This window comes from Nomia melanderi, chromosome 4, assembly GCF_051020985.1.
Source record: "Nomia melanderi isolate GNS246 chromosome 4, iyNomMela1, whole genome shotgun sequence".
NCBI lineage: Eukaryota > Metazoa > Arthropoda > Insecta > Hymenoptera > Halictidae > Nomia > Nomia melanderi.
In genome coordinates, this window is record NC_135002.1 from 320,437 (window position 1) to 340,541 (window position 20,105).

Below are 20,105 nucleotides of genomic sequence, written 5' to 3' on the forward strand. Positions count from 1 at the left end.
TGAACGATATACAGAATGATCCTTTTCCGATGAGAAATAGAATGTGTTTACGATAAACATATCGCGAAGAGAGTGAGCTGTGCGCGAAATCAATCGACCTGGACGGCAATTGAAATCTTTCTAAAATTGTTTTCAATCGCACCGTTGAACGTACATTTATAAATTCGAACGAACGTGGGTCGAACAATGAAATTTCATTTAGGATTTTACCAATGAAACGATTTCATTCGAACGAAGAAGGAAAGAGAAGGGCGCAAAAAGGAAATTCGAGCGCGAGTCATGAAACGATTTGGTTCGTCGGTTTTCTATGAATAAGACTGTACTTTTTCTATTAACGTACTTCAGATTATTCGCAGTACATATTAATCGGAATACACAGCGTCCGCTTAAATAAAACGGGTCAGTAGAGAGATAGTTCTGTGGTTATTTCTTGCGGCGCGCCTACCATCCTGACGATGAAAATAGATTTTCATTCGTGAAGTCACACGCAGAGATGTTCTAGATATATAATTCGTGGCAATTCCGTGAGTGAATTGGCAGCCATTTTTAAACTGCTTGCTTACTATAATAAAGTAGAAAACGAATTATGGATAACGATAAAACAGATCGTCGTATGGTAATATGCGAGGAGAGGATAGATTAAATGCAACGGAATCTTGACGAGGATCAAATGAGGGAAACGGCGAGCCTGTGATCGGTGTGTACGTGTTGAGTGATTCGTTTCGAGTGGACGGTACTCGAGCGAATGCACTTCTTCCCCGTAAAATTGATGGAAATGGTGAACTGTCAACACCTCTGCAAAATGAGAATATGAATTCGATTCGAATCACCGTGACGAGCGAGGATCGGCTGGTTTGAAGGATAATTGTGTCGATTGCGTGACGGGTGAACAGTTCGATGCCGAAAGGCCCCGGCTAAGAGCAATGTCGATGTTAACATGCAAGAGAACAACGAACACAAAAATCGTGGCTCTCGATTGCTAAGTTCCTATAATAATGGCAGATAATGTACACAGAAAATCGCATAAGCTGTCGGATGGTAGTAGTAGAAAGACGTCTAATACAGTGCACCGTACCACCACCGAGACGATTCGGTTAGGGGAGCCGGAAAAGCTGTACCAGCCGGTTAGTTTGACCAGCTCCAGCAACGTGACGGCCAGTAATCAGTGTCGGAAAAAAACATCGTCCTTTCAAATAACAAGCGTTACCGTCGGTAGTCGTATGAGCAACGATGCTGGCGAAGATTCGAACGACGACTTGGACGAGTCCCACACGGAGGACAATTCTGTGGAACATTCGCGGATTACCGACATCGACATCGAAACGCCTAGCTACTCGGAAGATACATTCTCCAAAGAAGATGTATTCTTCAACACTAGCAACGCTGCCCTCAGCACTGCACCGGTGATTCCTACCAGTTCTCAGTACGGTTTGGCGATCGTGCCCTCCGAAGGGAATAATGTTATTAATTCGGTAAATGACAGCAATATTAATACTCTGGATATCACATCTGTTACCGACAACAATATTATCAACTTACTGTCAAGTAATGCGAAACAGGACGCCGACCTGCGCGAAGTACATTCGCATGGTAGAAATGAGCGGTTTAAAGTGGTTAAAATTGAAAGTACCGAGCCTTTTAAGAGGGGAAGATGGACGTGCATGGATTATTTGGATCACACGTCGGTCAATCAGCCAACCGCGATTGGTACCCCTAAAGTGTCGGATCCGAACGAAGTGTGCATATCTTACGGAGTAACGGATAGCGGGATCGTGATACCGGATTCGTCTAAGCAATCTGTTATATCCGAAGATAAAGGCATAGGTATAGACGCGAATGGACAAGTATCTGCTCATCAAGATGTGCATACATCAATTGGTGTACCGAGTAATCCTGCGACTGTCTCAAATGCTAATTATGCAGTAAGCAATTCGATTCCTCCCAATGCACAGCATAATCCGACGCAAGTTCAAACTCAACAAAAGGTTCAAGCCCCATCGCAAATTCCCCCGTATTTCCAATCTTCGACCCAACAGTTAGCATCTCAACCGCAACAGCAGCAACAACAGCAACAGGGAGGACAAGGCTCTACATTACCTTCCAATCTACAACCCACCCACCCAAGTAATTTAACTCAACCTCAAAGTATGCCCCAAGGTTCTATTCCAATTATAACACAGACTGGTAATAATAATGTGACAGCTCAGCAAAGTATACCTCATTCTAAAGAAGATGCATATGTGACAGTGAGTACGCAGAATCAATCATTACCAGTTCAGACAGTTTGTCCGCCATCTGTTCAGCAACCACCGGTTCCAACGTCTCAGGCGACAAGCATTCTGGTTACGCAACAACAACAGCAACAACATGCTCCTCCTCCTCAACAACAGCAACAGCAACAACAGCTCCCTCCTACTCAACAACAGCAGCAGCAGCAGCAGCAACAGCAACAGCAACAACAACAACAACAGCAACAGCAGCAGCAGCAGCAGCAGCAACAACAGCCTCCACAGCCGCTTCAAACCCAAAAACCGATAACACAAATTTCTGAATCATTGACTGCCATACAAGGAATGCAGGGCATCCAAAATATTCATAAAGTTCCTCAGACAGGTGCGCAGCAAACTTCCTCGACTATACATGCTCCTGGAGCACCGGTACAATCTCAAGTCATACCTCCGTCTCAAATGCAACCCCAAACTTCTGGTAGTAATGCTCAAGTGCAAATGGCGCAAGTGTCGGCTAGTTGCCAAAATGTTGTAAGTGGTATGCAACAAGGAAACATGACGTTTCATCAATCTGACCCGGAGCAGGACTCCATTTCAGGCATAGTAGCTGCATCCACAACTCAGTCAGCTGATACCGCACTTCTAGAGTCTTTAACCGAAGTTACACAAGGCAGTGATGAACATCACACCCTCGAAGATAATGAAAGGTACATTGTGTTTGGTTAATTTAAATAAAACTCTGCATGTTCCCTGTAAAAACAAGTTGTAACGCTATTTTTACTACAGTATGTCGGGGACTAGTGCTGTAGCAATTGATAATAAGATTGAGCAGGCTATGGTAAGCACTCTTTCCTAGGAAGAATAATTCATGGAAGATAATGGATAATAATGTTGCATTTAACAAGGGATCGCTTTTTAGGATCTTGTTAAGAGTCATTTGATGTTCGCTGTACGAGAAGAAGTTGAAGTACTCAAGGAAAAAATAGCAGAGCTTATGGATCGCATCAATCAATTGGAAGCTGAAAATTCAATTCTAAAAGCTCATGCAACTCCAGAAACGTTAGCTCAATTGAGTCAATCAACTGCAAAATTACCCCAAAACAGTTCAGGAAATGGTCAATAGGTAACCATTGTACATAAGTTTCTATTAATACTTTGTCAAGTACATAATGGATAATATAATTATTGTATATAACTTTACGATTTTTAGAAATTTATAAACAATGAGATTTATTATATTATACATATTAGCATTAGTAACTTTTTTTTAAGTAAATTAAAGATAATAGATTATTTTTTACTATTTCAGTTTACTGTTTAGGAAATATAAATAATAATTTAAATCTGTAAATTCAGTTTTTTTTTTTTTCGAAATGATAATCATTTTGGAAATATGTATTGTTACGATCCTAGACAGAAACAAGGACATAAATGAATGCATGCCAAGACTAAGCAGCATAAGTAACGGAGTTGATATTGTTTCATGATAGATTCAAGATTTTGAACATGTTAAAAGAAAGTATATAACAATACGAAATAGGCAGCTAGACATTCCTAGATTATTTTTCTTATTACTTTCGCATTTGGCCAATCTTATTCACAGATTCAGTCACTAAAATTGGCGGTTCAACAAAGGATTTCAAATTGAAAAACATGCCTTCGCATCTTTTAGATTACATGTGATTTTACGTTGATATTTTACTATCATTTTCATTCATAAAAGCAATTGTTTACATGAAACTATGTATTTTCATTACTATTAAACATCAAACCTCGTGTTTTGTAATCTGTACTCGAGTTGTAGTCTGATTTTTGAAGTGATGCATATTATAATTGATAACATGCTGATACACAGGAAAACAGTTACAACTACTGGTGTGCATTGAAAAAAATCTACAATTTCCTGTCAACTTTTTATGTTACATCTTAAACATGCCTAATAAAAGAAATTTTTAATGGTATATATATATATATATATATATATAATACTCTTTTAAAATTCCTAATAAAAACTCGAATTCCATACTGTTGATCGTTGATGAATTTGAAACGTTGCTTCGTGGTTTGTGTCGGGGTTACTGTGTTAATCACAACTCGTTTTATTATGATTTTTGAGAAAGTTTTATTCGATCGCTATAAAGACTAATGATGACACGTTAACATAAAATCTTATCATGATGAAAACCGTTTTTTCAATCAGAGAAATCAGAGTTCATAATTACACCTTACAAATTTATAAATGTTATAAATTTTTCTAGGAAGGAAAAAATTAACAACATACATGTTCTTCTTCTCATATCATTATCAATAGCGTGATTTCTTTTTAGAGCTATTGCGCACAAACATGGTCATATTATATTTATATAAATATATATATATATACGTGTATATATGCGTATATACATATATACACATAGATACATATATATGTATATAGATATATACACACACGATATGTGTGCTTTCTGTGTGTGTACTATGTACGTACGTATGCGTGTGTCTGTCTGCTGTGTGTCTCTGTGTGTGTGCGCGTGCGCGCGTGTGTGTGTATATATATATATATATATACACATATATATTTATACAAATCCAAAATTCTTTGCCTTGATAGCAATTAATAGTTTATGTCTTAATACGTGGCGAGAGCTGTACAATGGAACGTATAGTCGAGAAATACATGTATTTGCAGTTGGTAGATGTGCATCATCTGCTGGCCGTAATGTCACGCTCGGCATTGGTTGGAAACCGTCTTCGCTTGCCGGTAATGCTGGTGATCCTGTCCAAAAGTATACCTGTCAAAAAGTGAATAAATATTGAAATATTTTTAACCTATTTCAACGCTCGAACGAACATACACCTACACGAAACAACGAACGCGAAATGAATACATAGGTGGATTACACGACTGGGAAAATTATTCTTACCAAATCCTGCCGTTCCGTGTGCGACATTTTTTCGACGGTGGACCACAACCATCGTTTGAACTTGGCTAATCTATCCACAGATTCTCCTGATTCGTCATTGAACGAGGTATACGATATAAGAACGGAGACGTTAATGTCGCCGACTCCGTTCAAGAGAAGCCTTAGATCTTCGGACGTTAAGCCGTCGAACGCTCCTTCCGGAAGAACATCGAACACCCCTTCCTTCATCGCGTGTAATGCTTTCTCTTGTACTTTGATCATACGAACTTCGGCATACTTTCTCACATAATCGTAAACGTTGCTGGCCGTTACTTCTATATCGCGGCCGTTGGGTATTAGTTCGATCGATCCCCCGCCTTCCTCGGGGCACAGGTCAATGCTAAAGAGACAGCGGCAGATCAGAAAACATTTCGATGCAACACGGTAGAACAAATACGTTCGTGTTCGTTGAACATTACCTGAACGTCAGATCCAGCGCGGAGAACAAACTGTTGCTGTCCTTGGTCTCGGAATCGATGACGAACTGTCTTAGGCTTTCGTAAATTACAGAATCGAAAAACGCCAGGTCATGGAAACGTATCGGCCTCCCCAAAATATATTTGATTACGTGGCGGTTCAAAAATATAGGGCACAGCTCGTTTTGTAGGAGACACAATCCTATAAGTCTAAGACGGGAGAGAATTTGGTTAGTCCATTGTTTAACGTGTACCAATCGCAAACGTTCTCGTTCGTTTTGACCACCAACCTGCCCACGTTTCTGAACGCATTCAGACGCTCGTAGCTGGCCTTTCCTTGCCGTGGCGTGTAGAAGCCTCTTTTCCCTGGCGAGTAGAACAACGGAGCGTTATCCTCCGTGTCGTCGAGGATGCTGTTCTCAATTTTCTTCTTATTCGTGCCACATCGAGCCGTCAGGCTGAACACGTCCAGGTCTAACAACGCTTCGTCAGCTAAATCCTGACTATGGCTGATCAGTTCGAATGCTTCTTCGACTTTTTGCTGCAGAGCGTCCTCCGCAGCTAGCAACATCAACAATTGCGCGGGGGATAGTTCCAAGAGCATACCAGTGATCTTCTCAGCCAACGCGGGTCGTAACGCGTAAACCTGTCGGGACGCAGCAAAATTGGTATCAATTGATTAAACATTCCTTTCCATAAATGTTACGCTACATTTACGGTAACCAGACACGGGGGGCGGGGGGGAGAGGGGCAAAATAATGAAGCGTTGTTAATTACTTTTGGATACAGTCTGTCTCCGAGTTTTTGTTGATGCATGGTCAGATGTTCGTTAATTCGGTGACTAACGGGTAACGGATGGGAATTGGAGGACGAACTACCAGGTCCGGTGCTACTGCTGCCCTCGACGGAGCCGGATGGATGGAAAGAACGAGCTTCGAAAGACAATGCTCTACGCGTATCGCGACTTTTTCCAGATGATCGAGGATTCTGGAATAAGAAAGTGAACGACCAGTAAAGAGAAACTATATCGTTCGTTTCCTTTATACTTGTTACCGTAGCAAGTTTTCTTACTTGTCGCCTCAAGTCACGATCACGATCTCGGTTTTTCAGTTTCTGAAGAACGTTGTATTGCGTGTACTTTGATCCTACTTGTGCTGCTTCGAGATTGGGTAGCTTCTCATTCGCGAGCAACGCCTAAAATATATTGATATATCTGTTAGTACATCGGAAAAACAAGGACTTGTGTGTGTGTGTGTGTTTGTTGTTGCATCTTGTTTAAAAATGCACCAGTAAATACTGCGAATTGAATGTTACCTAAAACAAGTTTGGCTTATGGGCACAGTACTGTTTGAAATATTTCATAGCTTGGAGAGTGAAAAAAAGAAAAAGAAAAAGAAAAAGAAAAAGAAAAAGAAAAAGGGAGAATGAGCAACGAAAGCATTTTCATAATTGACGATGTTACACACCTCCGCGATCGCTGTGTAAAAACCTCTCGTAACCCCAGACCCTTCGCCAGGTTCATCCATGAACGTCACTTTAACGCGGTGTACTGCTAATGGCGGCGTATTAGAGGCGCGCCTATTAAATAAATTATATTGCGTGTTTAATTCCTTCATCGTTTGTACTAGTAACTGGGTTCTATCTCGTTCCACCTTGAATAGGCAAAAAAGTGTTTAGAATACGATGCCCGTAGTGAACACACTTTTCTAGTTGTCCGTTAACAGGTCGACCGCCACGGTGACACCTCATCACCTGTGAGCTTCCAAATGATCCGAATTAAGTAACTAAACGAGTAACTAAATAACAGAGCGTAACCGAAGAAAGCGATAAATAAATAAATGGTAAAACATTCTCGTGGCGGTCAACGCGCGAACAGTAATTAGGTTGTGTAAACCGAACAAAATTACTTTGTACAAAGTGATGTCTCTTTGTTGGGAGTTACGCAGTTTCTCCATGTCTCTGCGAAACTTGGCCTCTTTCACCTGGAAACCTCCCAGCTCGGACACAACCGAGCCAACTTCCAATCCAACGTCCTCCATGAAAACGCGTCCGAACAAATCGAGCAACAACCTCCAACGTCCCAACAGAATGTTATGAGATATATTCGAGCCAATGGAGGAGACGGCCCTCGCGTTCTCCACCGGGCTAGTCTCGACCGTTTCGTGAGCCGATATCTCTTGGCTCGAGCCGGCCGGGTCGACGTCTTCGGCCACATTCTGGGTCTCAACAGTGGACACTACCAATACCTCCGGCGCGCCTGGTTTACTCGTGTTCGGTTCCTTCGAAATAGAAATCGGATTGTTATTCCACGGGGAGGCGTGGTCGTCGCGCGAGCGATTCAATGTATCATCATTCGCGGAACACTTCTAAGATCCCTCCCCTTCTCTGTTACGTATGCATTTATTTGTTCTTTCCCTGGTTCGCTTAATATCTCAAGAAAACAAGTTGAAGTCGCATATATTTACCGAAACGGTTCCAGCTCTAACAATAACACTTCTATTCGTTTTACACTGATCCTTATTATTTTTGGTACTTCCTGCTGCCTCGTCGGTCTGATTGTTAGTAGAAACTATAATCGGGGCTCGATCGATTTGTTCCGCGACAAGCGAATGATTATCGTTCGTGTGATTAAACGATTTTGCCTTCTCCTACAATGTGTAAAGTACCTTATAGTTTACTGCGTTAACAGAATGAAACGCGTGCCAAAGCAAACACACAGTTGTACAAAACGAACACGGAATAACACAGGGAATTCCGTTATTGCAACTTGCGGTTGCGATAAAGGAATTGGAACATGCCACCGGGATGAGCAAAGTCATCCGCGTATACACGTGTGCAATCATACACAAATGTACGGGGAAGGGAGGACCTTTGCAGGCGGATCACTGCTGACACCGAGCCTGACCAAGGTCACCGTACATTCGTATACGTTGACAAGTGAAACGCGATCAAGCGGATCCTGTGTTTGGACAGAGTGTTTCCTAGTATGTGGAAGGTACTGCAGTCGCGAATTGTCATTAGAAATACCGACAATGAAAACTCCTCCGAACAAGCGTATCTGAACGCTTCGTCGGTCACGTTCAGATCAGGAGATTCTCTATTTTCATTTCCCAATTTACCACTGCAACACTTGCCGCGTATTGGGAAAAACACTGTGCAACCGTGCAACCGTGCAACCGTGCAACCGTGCAACCGTCAAACAAATGGAAAAGGAGATAGATAGCCTACGCGCAAAGGTTTCTATATCGTGGTGACATTACCGTGTATTTCGCGGTGGCCGACGAGTCTCCGACGGAGACGGAGCTACGTCTCGCATCCATCGATGCGAACGAGGCAGGGCCCTGAATAATCTGACTGAGCGTGGGCGTAACTGTGTTCTGATTATCGGAACCACGCGCGGACAAGCCGAGCCTCGTGGGCAACCCCGCCAAGGGGTACTGATTGGGACTCGTGCTCGTCGCCGGCTGCCTCGGAATGCCGAACAGATCCTCGCGTCTCGAGTGGGGTTGCAGCAAATGCGGCTGATCGGCTAACGGCAACGCCTCGCTCATCACCGTGTCGAACGGGTCGAGGGGCGGGCAACCCAAGCACAAAGTGGAGTCCGATCTTTGCAAGAACGGATGTTTCCTTCCTTTCGGTGTGCTGTCTCTGTTATTCCCCGTGCCGCAAATCGGAACCTGAAGCAGGTCCGGATAATCCACGGAATCCGTTTCCATCGCCGTAGGCACGGGAGAATTGTACTCTTCGCCTTCGTCGTTGTCGTTCTCGTCCTGAAACGCGTCAGCGACACGCGACTCCTTTAACACACTCGTCGCTCGGCGGCAAGATGGAGACGGCAGAGCGAAAACGATGCTACGAACCTGATCGTTCCAACCCGAATAGTTGGACGAGCCCTTGTGCGTTTCCCCGCGGCTCGACATCGGTTCCGACAGCGAGCGCATGTAATACACTAACGCGTCGAACACGTAAGCTACGTGTCTCAAGGAGGAAACGTCCAACACTGGCAAGCTGTCTCTGTGTTCGCCATTGTGGGCACGCATCAAGGACAAGCAATAGGTCAAAAATTCACGTCGCGCCAGATGTATTTCGCTACCTGAAATTATCGTGAATTAGGCGGTGGAGAACCGGACGGGAGAGAGCCGGTCGCTGGAAATCGCTGAATTAAATCGCTGAATTAAGTCGGTGAATTAAATCGCTGATTTAAATCCCGACGATTGAAAGCATACGAGAAGAAGAACTAAAGAGTCGGTTGAACCGCGCGCAGAATGACTCGGGAGGAAATAGAAATACTTTGCCCACGTGTACGCCGTAAGCAGCCGTTGCCGGTCGTTAAACGGAGATTCTCGAGATCTGTTTGTTGAAACGCGATGCCAGCCAATGGCGGAGTATTTATATTTCTACCCGTATCACCGGGTGGACACGGTGTGCCCGGTCTAGGAAAAAGAACAAACGCGTACCTTCGCGTTCTCTACTGCTTCTCGAAGGTTCACCAACGCCTGCAAAACCAACGGTGAGTCTTGTAGAAGCTTGTGGTGTGGAGATATTGCTGCTGGTAGCGATACCACTGCGTTGATTCCGACCTGCATTAGACTGTAAAGTCAAAGACAAAGCGGCGGTGTTCAGTAGCCCAGTAAAATTCGCTCCGGACAGAGACGGGGCGTTATTCAACGGGTGTTCCGGGTGCGTTGGGTCTGCGCTACGCGTCAGGGATACGCCGAATCTTAATTGTGCTTCCGTAGCGTCCATCACCGTTAATAACCAGTCCCATGTTGGCTTTAAATGCGTTTCAAGATACATCTGCAAGTTATAGAGATTCGATTAACGCTACAGATGTTGCCCGACCGGCGGTAACTCGCGTTCCGCGAATTCCAGTCAGAACTAAACAAACGGCAAACCTGTAAGTTCAATGCGTCCTGGTAGGTAACTTCCATCAACCGCGGTAGAAACGGCGCTAATGTTTTGTAATCCTGCATCATAACTAAAAGGTCAGCTATTTGTCGAATAACAAGTCCAAATGCGCGCGCCAAACAACTTGTGGTGGTGCCCATGATAATGGGCTCCTGCGTGCCCGCGACTGCGGATGTCGCAGTCGTACGTCTTAAAGACGCGGAGTCAATGAAAACGAGATTACTGCCGCCCGCCACCCGCAATCCTGTCGCACGAGTGCTTGTCTCGCGATTGCGTATCGCCCATTGCATTGAGACGGGCGCGAGATTATTACGGTGTAAATGGCCGGATGAACCACTAAAATAAGGCGTCGATTACGTGAAATGTTCTGTTTCGAGTTGCGACGATACCTAACTGCAACGCGACAAACACAGAGCGCGTTCAACGCTAGAACTGCCGGATCGGTCGAAATCACTCGTCGTTCCTCGTTTCCTCTTTTGCAATTGTTGCAAGCGCTTTGCAGAGATGCTTTGACAAATTACCGAACAAACGAACTGCACAGCGCACTACAGTTTTCATGGAAATATCAAAAAGTCGATTCGACTCTGGTCGGTGGTTCTAGTGTTAAAGAGACGACGACATAGTCGTGGGCTATATATCATATTCGCGTAGAAACACTCCTTACAATATCATCGCATGCACGCCTTTAAAGGTGCACGTAGTCACCGGTTTATTACAAGTATCATAAGGAAGTTTACCTTCGTCTCTCTAATTGTTCGTCACCGATCTGAAAGTCTTCGTTATCCTGCTCGTCGGTTTCCCCGGCTTCGCTTTCGTCATCCTCCTGCTGGCTGGATTCGCCGGACTCGTCCTCGGGGAACAATAAAATCGATCCCACTCCGCCGTCGGAACCAGCAGTGGCGCCAGTCTGTACGCTGCGTTGAGCGGAAGCTGCATCCTGATTGCTATGATTGTCGTCCGAATCCGACTCCGTCTCCGCTTCCGCTAGGAGATCGAGTTCCGTGTCCGATTCGCCGTCGCCTGGCTGTTCCTCGCCCACGCCGCCGGTATTGCTGTCCATTTCACCCAACGGTTGCCCGGCGACCGTTCCGGAGACTCCAGCGGATTCCTCGTGTTCGCTTATGTCGCCGTCTACATCCATGGGGCCTTCTATTGGCAATCGTCCAGACAACAAACAAACGTTATTTATTTCAGGTTGAGCAAACCAGGTCGGAATCACAGTGTGCAACTTGACAAACGGCATGTGTGTCGTACCATCGCCACCTTCGGTCTCGTCCATGGTGGAAACGTCTCTGGCGATGGTTATATTGTTGTTACCCTGCTGCGTCTGTAACGTGGCGTCCAGAGCCTGGGAGCTGACGCCGCTTTGAGGTATCAACGGTTCTATGGAGAACAGTTCCTCGGAGCCGTTGATCACCTCGATCGCCGAATTGGTCAGCGTGAACGGCGCCGTTGGTCGCGCCACGCCTAACCTCACGGGGGCTATCAGAGAGTCGGCCGTCTCGCACAGCTCTTCGACGGCTAATTTGATCAGCGCTTTGAATACTTTCCGACACTTCATCAACGGCTGTGACGCTTGAGTCGTGCTGCAACATATCATCGAGGAGAACATTTAGAACGGGCAATCGCACGCTAAGAGATATAGTAACTCGTAACGAGATCACGGATTTTCCACGCACTTTCTCCTCTTCGTTGCCGGAGCCATTTCAATTGTAAAGATGACAAATATTCGAGCCACGGACCGGACGAACCGGCGTGCGACGTTGTTCGCTTCTTCTTGGCGACCCGGCACAGCCTCGTTGTGCAGTTCTCGGATCAAAGTCGTGAGAAGAGTATCGAGCATCTGGAATAATTATTTCATACGTGAACACCGAGTGCTGGCCGTTATTTATCGGCCGGCAGACGAAGAATAGTTTTCCTTACTTCCGCATTGCATTTAACTAAAAGCGAATGAGTAAACTTGTCGAGTAACGCGGTGCCGCTCTGGCGACACAGTTGCCCCTGGTCTCCGAACAGCTGATCGTTTCCGTTTGTGGAGACTCCTGACATGATCATGCATTGCACTGCCGGCCAGTCGTTGAGCAATCTTTCTAAAGCTCTACGACTGAAACGTGGAGGCTCCAAATCGTGGTCCGGCATGTCGGAATCCGCGTCCACACCTACCAACAGATTTATACTTCTAAGTACCGTGGAAAACGTCGCCTAATTAAAATGATCGATCGTATCAAAGTATACCGTCGGAAGAGGTTCCTTTACGACTGGCAGATGTTGATCGCTGTCTGAGCGCGGATCGGCACTGTCTTTGTTCCATCATCTGTCTGCCGACGGTTTGAACCAAGAACAGCAGAATGCTCTCTCCGCTGTGAAATGAAAAACACGATTTACTAAGTTTCTTCGCTCTCGCGGGAATCGCGAACGGAAACGGAAAAGTTCGATCGGAACGCATCTTTCTTTTCCTCGGATCGATCCTGTACACACGGTAGGATACAGATTTTCGCGACAGACTCGAACTTTTCAACTCCCGTTAAGTTTGATATTTGATTACTTGTTCCTTTACCGTGAGTTTAGTTTCGTCGCGAGATCGGTATTAACTACAAGGCGACACAATAGCTGGTAGCGAGCACTCTGGTGTCCCGCGATTAGAGCACGGCATTTACATTTCTCCCAACAATCACAATAAGCTGTGGGGGACGTTATTTTCATTTTGCAATCATGTCCTCGGTGGCAAACACGAGCACATTCCGTGCAACAACATAGCGAGTCAGTCAAACCACACGTTCTACATTCATAGATGTTCTAAAAAAGAAAAAACAGAAAATGAACTTCGGTTAATCGCGTGTTCACGCACACGCACACATACGCGCGCGCGCGCACACACACACGTACGCACAATACAACATTATTTAAATATGAAGGACCTGGTCAATGTGTTGCGTTCCAGTCCAAGTGAAGCTGCAGGTGTCGTTGCAGCAGGTAACGAACAAAGGTGATAAATCCGGATTCGCGTCTGGGTGTAGTATCATGGCTAAACATTCCTTCTGATCTTTGCCGACTCTTTGAATGGTGTCTAACAAGATAAGAGCCGCGTGATACGCGCGAACCGAAACGGCGAGCATCAGCGGTGTCTGGCCCTGGGCATCCCTGTTAACGTGAATATTAAAAATAGTTTGTTCGTGCCGTGTACAAGTGGCAATTCGTTAAATTCATTTGAGAAATTATACTCTTTGGAATAATTACTTTGCCATAAGTAACTCTTTCAGGTGAGGAACCAATACGTTGCTTTCGCACATGTACTTTAGTATGAGCAGCGCGTTGTTCCTTCTTTCAACAGAATCTATTATGTAAGTGTTATTGGACGTAGTTCCGACACCTATTAATACAAACATATTTATATAATTACACTGCGATTAAGAGGCATCAGAAAGTCAACCGAAGGGATCGGCATACATTCGATATTTTCTTTTACCTGATTTATTCATCATGGATATACTGGCAGCGCCAATGCTAAGTAAACTATCCTCTTCCCCTGATGTGTTGTCAAATGCTTCCGGTGGCCAACTTAGCGTTGGTATTGGTTCCTCGATTGGTGCGGACGCACCGTCAACTGTATTCGTGACCAATTCACGTTCGATACCTTCCAAATAAGAAAAGATAAGTTTGCGCATACTACAACTCGTACTGTGATTACATTCACTATTGAAACACTAATTCCAATACCTTGATCATTTTCTTTGTTAGAAGTTGGTGAACACATACTGATACAGGCATGCAAGATATTCCGGTTGCCATCACAACGTTCGGTTAATATTGCCTGAATTTGTGCAGCATTGTTTTCTTAAGAAAGAAGAAATAAAAATAAAGATTAGATGTAGTTACGTAGAGAGACTTTATTTATTCAATTGCGCGAAAGTATGTAATCATACTTACTGTGGTCTTGTTCCAGATTACAAAACACCTGTTTCACGCTGTCGTAGTCACACCTTAATATACGCGGCATAAGTAAAAGGTTATCAAACGCTAATGCGACAACAGCGACTTGATTTTTCATGTTGGTGGAATTCGAACAATTTGGTATAGGAATGGTCGAAGCGCCGATACAAATTACTGGAACTAAATCTAAACAGTGTGGATCACGGATAGCACCAGCACAATCTTTCACTAACGGATAAATTGTATTATTTCCATCCCTAAGTATCATAGAGCATTCGATATTCTGTAACATCAACAGAGTCAATTGTAATTGTCTGATACTACAGAGCAGCATATAAGGTATATTTAATGGAAAAATTATGAGCGTGTACCTCTCCTGCACTTGTAAGACTAATATTTTGAGGTTGTAAGCCCAAAAAGCACGACACATCCGATGGAATATAGCAATCTTGTACATGTCTTCTAGTACTCAAATTATACACCACGTAACTCAGCTTGTTTCCGTTTTTCACAATTGCGTGGATACCTACGAGTAATCAAACATTAGAGAGGAACGCGGATTGGCACGCGTAACATGCATGTATGTATTCACTGCTAAAATTTCACCTTGTCCATCTGTCGCGATGGTTAAAATATTATCAACTGATCCTTCAACTATATTTACTCTTCTGGGAGTTCGCTGGAAACAATCCGGAGCTCTTGGATTCATAGATGACTTAATTACCTAGACACATGGTTTTTATGTTAAAATGCAATATATAATCGCTGTCATTTAAGATTGTTCGATCGCCGTTTAATTTACCTGCAACTCGTCTTTTCTCAACAATCTACAATCAGCTAATAATTTAATTGATTCTTCCGCTGTAAGATCTTTAAAATCTGATGTGCTGAAATCCTTTTCCTTAATTTCCTTCTCTTTATCCTTCGAGTCTTTGGAAAAGAATTTCACAGCAACATAGTAACCGTCCACTTTTATAACTTTGCCTGCAGATGAAACCAAATGATATAAATGTGTCGTAATGTAAATCATCGGGAAAGGTATTACTCGTTCACTGGACCAATAATGCAACGTACCAATAGGAACAATCTTGACGTCTTCTACAAAAACAACATCCTTCAATTGCCATTCTTCTTCGTCTTTTCGTTCCGACGACTCTCCGTCGCTTCGAGGTGCAACTCGTTTTTGCCTCTCTGCGGAATCAAAAGAAGCGCACGTGTTACGATTAATCGATGTTCGTTTGAAAGTCTCTCTTAATATTCTACCGTTAAATATTCCAAATGGAATCGTCACTTTATTAAAGCCTGAACTAAAACGGTACGTGAATTGTAAGCAAATCAATGTAAATAAATTATGACAAGTTCTTACTGTGACTTGTTGTAATGCTACCAGTATCACTACATGTGCTCGAAGCTGGTGAAGGTGGTGGAGGCATATCAAGACGATCTGCAGTTTCTTTATGATTTGTCTTAGTAATAGTACCCGTTCCGCTGTTTCCACTTGCTTCGCGTTTGTCCGCATTAGCATTAGGCAAGTGAGATCCAGCTGGTAGCACTTTGAATCTGCAAGTCGAATCTAAATTCCAAGCAGCTGCTAATAATTGTCCTACTTTTGGGACTCCGTTAGCAATTGTAAATCCTAAACAATAAATATAACGTAATCAGTGCCCCGTAATGTTACACAAGCGTTTGAACTTTCTGAACGTCTTAACTGACCTATTGCTCCTGGTTGATATATAGGGCTATTTTTCATACAAACGTGTGTGCCGTAACTAATATCGTTTGAAGATGCCGTTGATGGTCTGTGTTTGCGCGATTTAGCCTTGTACTTTTCCCATAACTTTTTGCGCTGAGCGAATGGTAGAACTCCCCTGTGCAAGCAGATTTATAATTACTTAAGTTTCCTTCGTCTTAAATATATACACATATATATATATATATATATATATATATATATATATATATATATATATATCCACGTTACGTAATAAAGATTTTTACTAACCACCAGTACAATGTCCCGCTTTCCAATTTAGCAACAGTGTACAGGGCACAAGTATGGAGAGACACTATCTTATCTAATGTGAATTCAGTAAATCTTTGAGCTGGATGTTCAAGACGAGAAGCAACATGTCCCAGAAGTTCGTCGAGCCAAGTGGCGACTTTGCCGCTTTCAGTGCTAATTGAACAACGAATTGCTGTCGCCGATATATTGACTATTTTTTCTGATGTTATAGCTAGCCACGGAGCTTTCGGATGGTGTATGTTTGGATTCTAAAATTACCATTTTTCTGCTGTCATTTATTTGTTTTTATAAAAGAAATTAATTGAAAGTGTGTATCTATTTCGATAACAAATACCTCTGGATGTTTGTATGGTTCAGGCTCAGACCACTTCCATTGATACAAATGACCTCCAGCAGAAACAGCGACTAATTCACTGTAAAGTGAGGCGATTTGTACGAAACGCGGAGCAGGATTGGTACTGCGTTCATGCCACCATTCCAATTCTTCGGATATCCATAACGGACTTTGAGATGCTAATTCCTTCTTTTTGTTATCTATATTTACGGGAAAAAGTATACAATCAATATATTTATAGAATATTATATAATATCGAAATTAAATTAATACATTATCGCATCAGAATGTTTACCAGAGTCTTTCTCCCATGAGTCTTTGAGAGCTGTTTCCAACCAACGGCGTGGTCCGCAGTACTGCCGATCCCTCCATCTACTGAAACTATCTCGATCTCTGTCTCGCTCCGATGCACGATCACCTTCTCTGTCATTGCCTATTCTACGCGAAGAACTTCCACGGCTAGAAAAACGGATTGTATTTAAAGATCGTTTTGTTTTGTTTTTTTTTTTTCCACCAGTTAATCTGGGAACTAATATAAAGAACTTACCTTCTCATTCCTGTATATCCAAACACATCTTCAGAAAACATAGAATCTGCATCGATTATAACAGAATGTTCATTGCTAAACCCACCATCTAACAAAGATATGAGATCCTCTGGGACATAGGTATCCGCTGCATCTTCTGCATCATCGCCTTCTTCGTCGTCCCGTGATAGTAAATTATTTACCGCTAAGTTTACATCTAAATTTGTACGCTGTGCGAATATTTTGAAATTAGACTTGACAGATCCACATTCGTGCTATGAACGTGTATGTACGTATAATATTAAAACAAACCTGCAATTCTCTAATAATAAGATTGCGACTTTTTCCTTGTAGTACCACTTGAGCCTGTGATATAAGATCTTCTGGCACAAATGGTGCAGGTACTGGTGCAATGGGACGTGAACTGCTGCCGCTTCCTCCACCCATAATTACACCTGGCGGTCCTATCCTACCCCCGCTACTACCTCCTCCGCTACTACCGCCTCGTGAACTGCCACGCATAATTCTTGCACGCGTTCTAGACATCCCTCTGCCTCCACTTCCGCTACTTCCCCCACCATTTGGTGCAGAATTTGAATTTCCGACATGATTTTTGTTTGTACTATAACGAGAGGATATATACATTTCAGGCATTTTCTATTTAACAGCTATCCTCAGATAAAGTTCTCTTTGATCATTCTTACTTTCTATTTGGTTCATTTTTACTTAAATCCAATCTGTCCGACAATACTGTAAATGCAACTCTGCAAACTTTGTAATCGTCCGTAAGAAGGGCAATATGTGTTGGTCCAACCACAATATGTTTTACTGCAATCTTTAGCCCACTAAATGCCGGTAATGTTGCAAATCCATATCTGTTAATCTTCTCTCCTACTTCCTTTAACCTATAAAATGATTTGATCCTCTTACAAACTCTCATAGAAACATTTAATAAATATACGATAAACTCGACACGAAAGCAATAGAAACTTATATGTATAGTCGATGAATCCAATGTATAAATATGATTGTACGTTATAATTCGAGGTGCATGACTTTATAAATTGTACATTATATAACGAAAAACACCATACATTTGAACTCGGTTAACAATAGAAAATTATCATAATTAATCAAAATGAAAATAAATATTACAATAATCATAATGGTTATTCTTAGAATAAAATATATTAAAAATCAGCTTCAAGCTTCTGAATAAGATTAATATAAATTTATTCTCAGATAAAATTACTAACTATTAAAAATTATTTGGGCAATGGTATGTCCAAAATTTAATGTTGATAAATACATGTAATACGCATATAAATATATTCCGTGTGATATAATCGTATCAAGGGGAAACGTAAAAAGCATAACGCAGAAAAACTCAAAAGAAATTAAATCGCGCGATGAAAAAAAAAAGTGAAATAATTTACTAATAATTAAACAGCGAAATTACAATGAATTTTTCACAGAACCCCCGCGGCGACCGAGCGTGTCCGATCGCAGTCCAAAAGAGAATCATATTTTTCCCCGTAACCTACAGACACGACGAGCATTGCCGAGCTGCGAGGAAAATGCTTTTCCTCCTGACAACGAAAACCCGTCCACGGAAATGTTCGTTTCGATCAACAAAGCGACGAATTACCGAAGGTTCGAGTTCGATGACGAATTACGTAGACCGTGCGTTCATACGAGGACGGTTAATTCGAGGAAACGGCGATAATACAACAACAAACGTTTTTCCTACGGTTTCGAGTATGGTGCACGGAAAATGATTAAACTGCATTCGTTGACAAACATCGGCATCGACTTCGACGAGTATCGGGGTAAAATGGATAAAATGGAAATAGGGGGATCATGGGACGAGGGAAACGAGCACGGCCTACATTTAAAGAACAACCGACGGGAAGGATCGTTTCAATAAGCTGCGAAGAGGACGAACCATAGACGTGCTGAAATGATACATTAATGAGAAACCAATAACGAACACGTTCTCTATACCTATCATGCAGCTGGTCATCCGTTCCAGGTAATGGGTGCACGGCGAAATGTATCGACGTCATTCTGCCGGCGATTTAACGTGCTCGAAATAGTAAGATGTCGTTTTAATAATTCTGTACACACAGTTTCACCACACCGTCGAAACGATATTCAGCCATGTTTTTTGAAGAAACAACCAGTTACGTGTTCCCGAAACCGAACGGATCGGACTGCTGTTCGAGTATTCGCAAATACACCAAAAATTATCGTTCAGACGAGTCTTTCCACAATCGTTTACTCCAATCACCGAAAATTACGAGTACGAATCGAATATTCCCTGTGAAACGCGTTACTGACTTTCTCGTGCAACAGCCACGGTTTTAATCCAGACGTTTCTCTTCCGTCGCGTAGCGGCGTTGCGGCGCGCAAACATGTATCATGGCGGCCTTAAGCTTGTGGTCAACAAAAAATTTTGACGTATCAGGTTCCGTGCTTTTCGTTGATTTTACTGGTCGAAATTTCTAATGATCCGATATCGATGATTTCGAATGATTTTCATCGAAATAAATATATAATGAAATAATACTATTTTTCTATTCTGAATTGAAAGGAAACCTTTTTTTTTCTACTAATCACATAGAACGGTATTTCTAGACTACTATTTCACGAATTAAAATCTTTATCGTAAATATAAAGATTTTTATTCGAACGAGAAACGTAATGATTTATAATCATTTTTTGGAAGATATTATCATAATACGGTTACGTCTCACTTCGGATTTTATTTATATTTC

The 20,105-nt window shown here is 42.6% G+C and overlaps 2 protein-coding genes across 4 annotated transcripts; one reads left to right on the forward strand and one right to left on the reverse strand.

The window, feature by feature from the left end:
• Positions 1-101: 101 nt before the first annotated feature.
• Positions 102-5,060, forward strand: LOC116434749 (uncharacterized). 3 transcript variants are annotated; one of them, XM_076367388.1, is made up of 4 exons: positions 102-2,935; positions 3,015-3,066; positions 3,148-3,351; positions 4,918-5,060. In XM_076367388.1, the coding sequence occupies exons 1-3, from the start codon at positions 996-998 to the stop codon at positions 3,349-3,351; spliced, it is 2,196 nt and encodes a 731-aa protein (XP_076223503.1). In that variant the 5' UTR covers positions 102-995; the 3' UTR covers positions 4,918-5,060. The 3 variants fall into 3 exon arrangements, with proteins under 3 accessions (XP_076223503.1, XP_076223501.1, XP_031849279.1); XM_076367386.1 differs by lacking the exon at positions 4,918-5,060 and adding an exon at positions 3,538-4,189; XM_031993419.2 differs by lacking the exon at positions 4,918-5,060 and adding an exon at positions 3,832-4,189.
• On the reverse strand, positions 3,545-19,760 carry hyd (E3 ubiquitin-protein ligase hyd). Its single transcript, XM_076367358.1, has 37 exons — positions 19,333-19,760; positions 18,033-18,233; positions 17,641-17,950; positions 17,350-17,558; positions 17,098-17,261; positions 16,803-17,002; positions 16,448-16,716; positions 16,159-16,313; positions 15,812-16,081; positions 15,520-15,636; positions 15,248-15,429; positions 15,052-15,169; positions 14,817-14,971; positions 14,443-14,728; positions 14,233-14,349; positions 13,982-14,149; positions 13,753-13,885; positions 13,434-13,656; positions 13,073-13,311; positions 12,751-12,875; positions 12,439-12,674; positions 12,195-12,358; positions 11,770-12,101; positions 11,253-11,664; positions 10,503-10,851; positions 10,065-10,404; positions 9,468-9,700; positions 8,868-9,377; positions 8,073-8,255; positions 7,515-7,886; positions 7,074-7,259; positions 6,679-6,801; positions 6,385-6,594; positions 5,898-6,253; positions 5,611-5,817; positions 5,153-5,531; positions 3,545-5,020 (listed from the first exon to the last, which is right to left on the reverse strand). Exons 1-37 carry the CDS (start codon positions 19,392-19,394, stop codon positions 4,808-4,810), a joined length of 8,508 nt encoding a protein of 2,835 aa, XP_076223473.1. The 5' UTR covers positions 19,395-19,760; the 3' UTR covers positions 3,545-4,807.
• Positions 19,761-20,105: the final 345 nt, after the last annotated feature.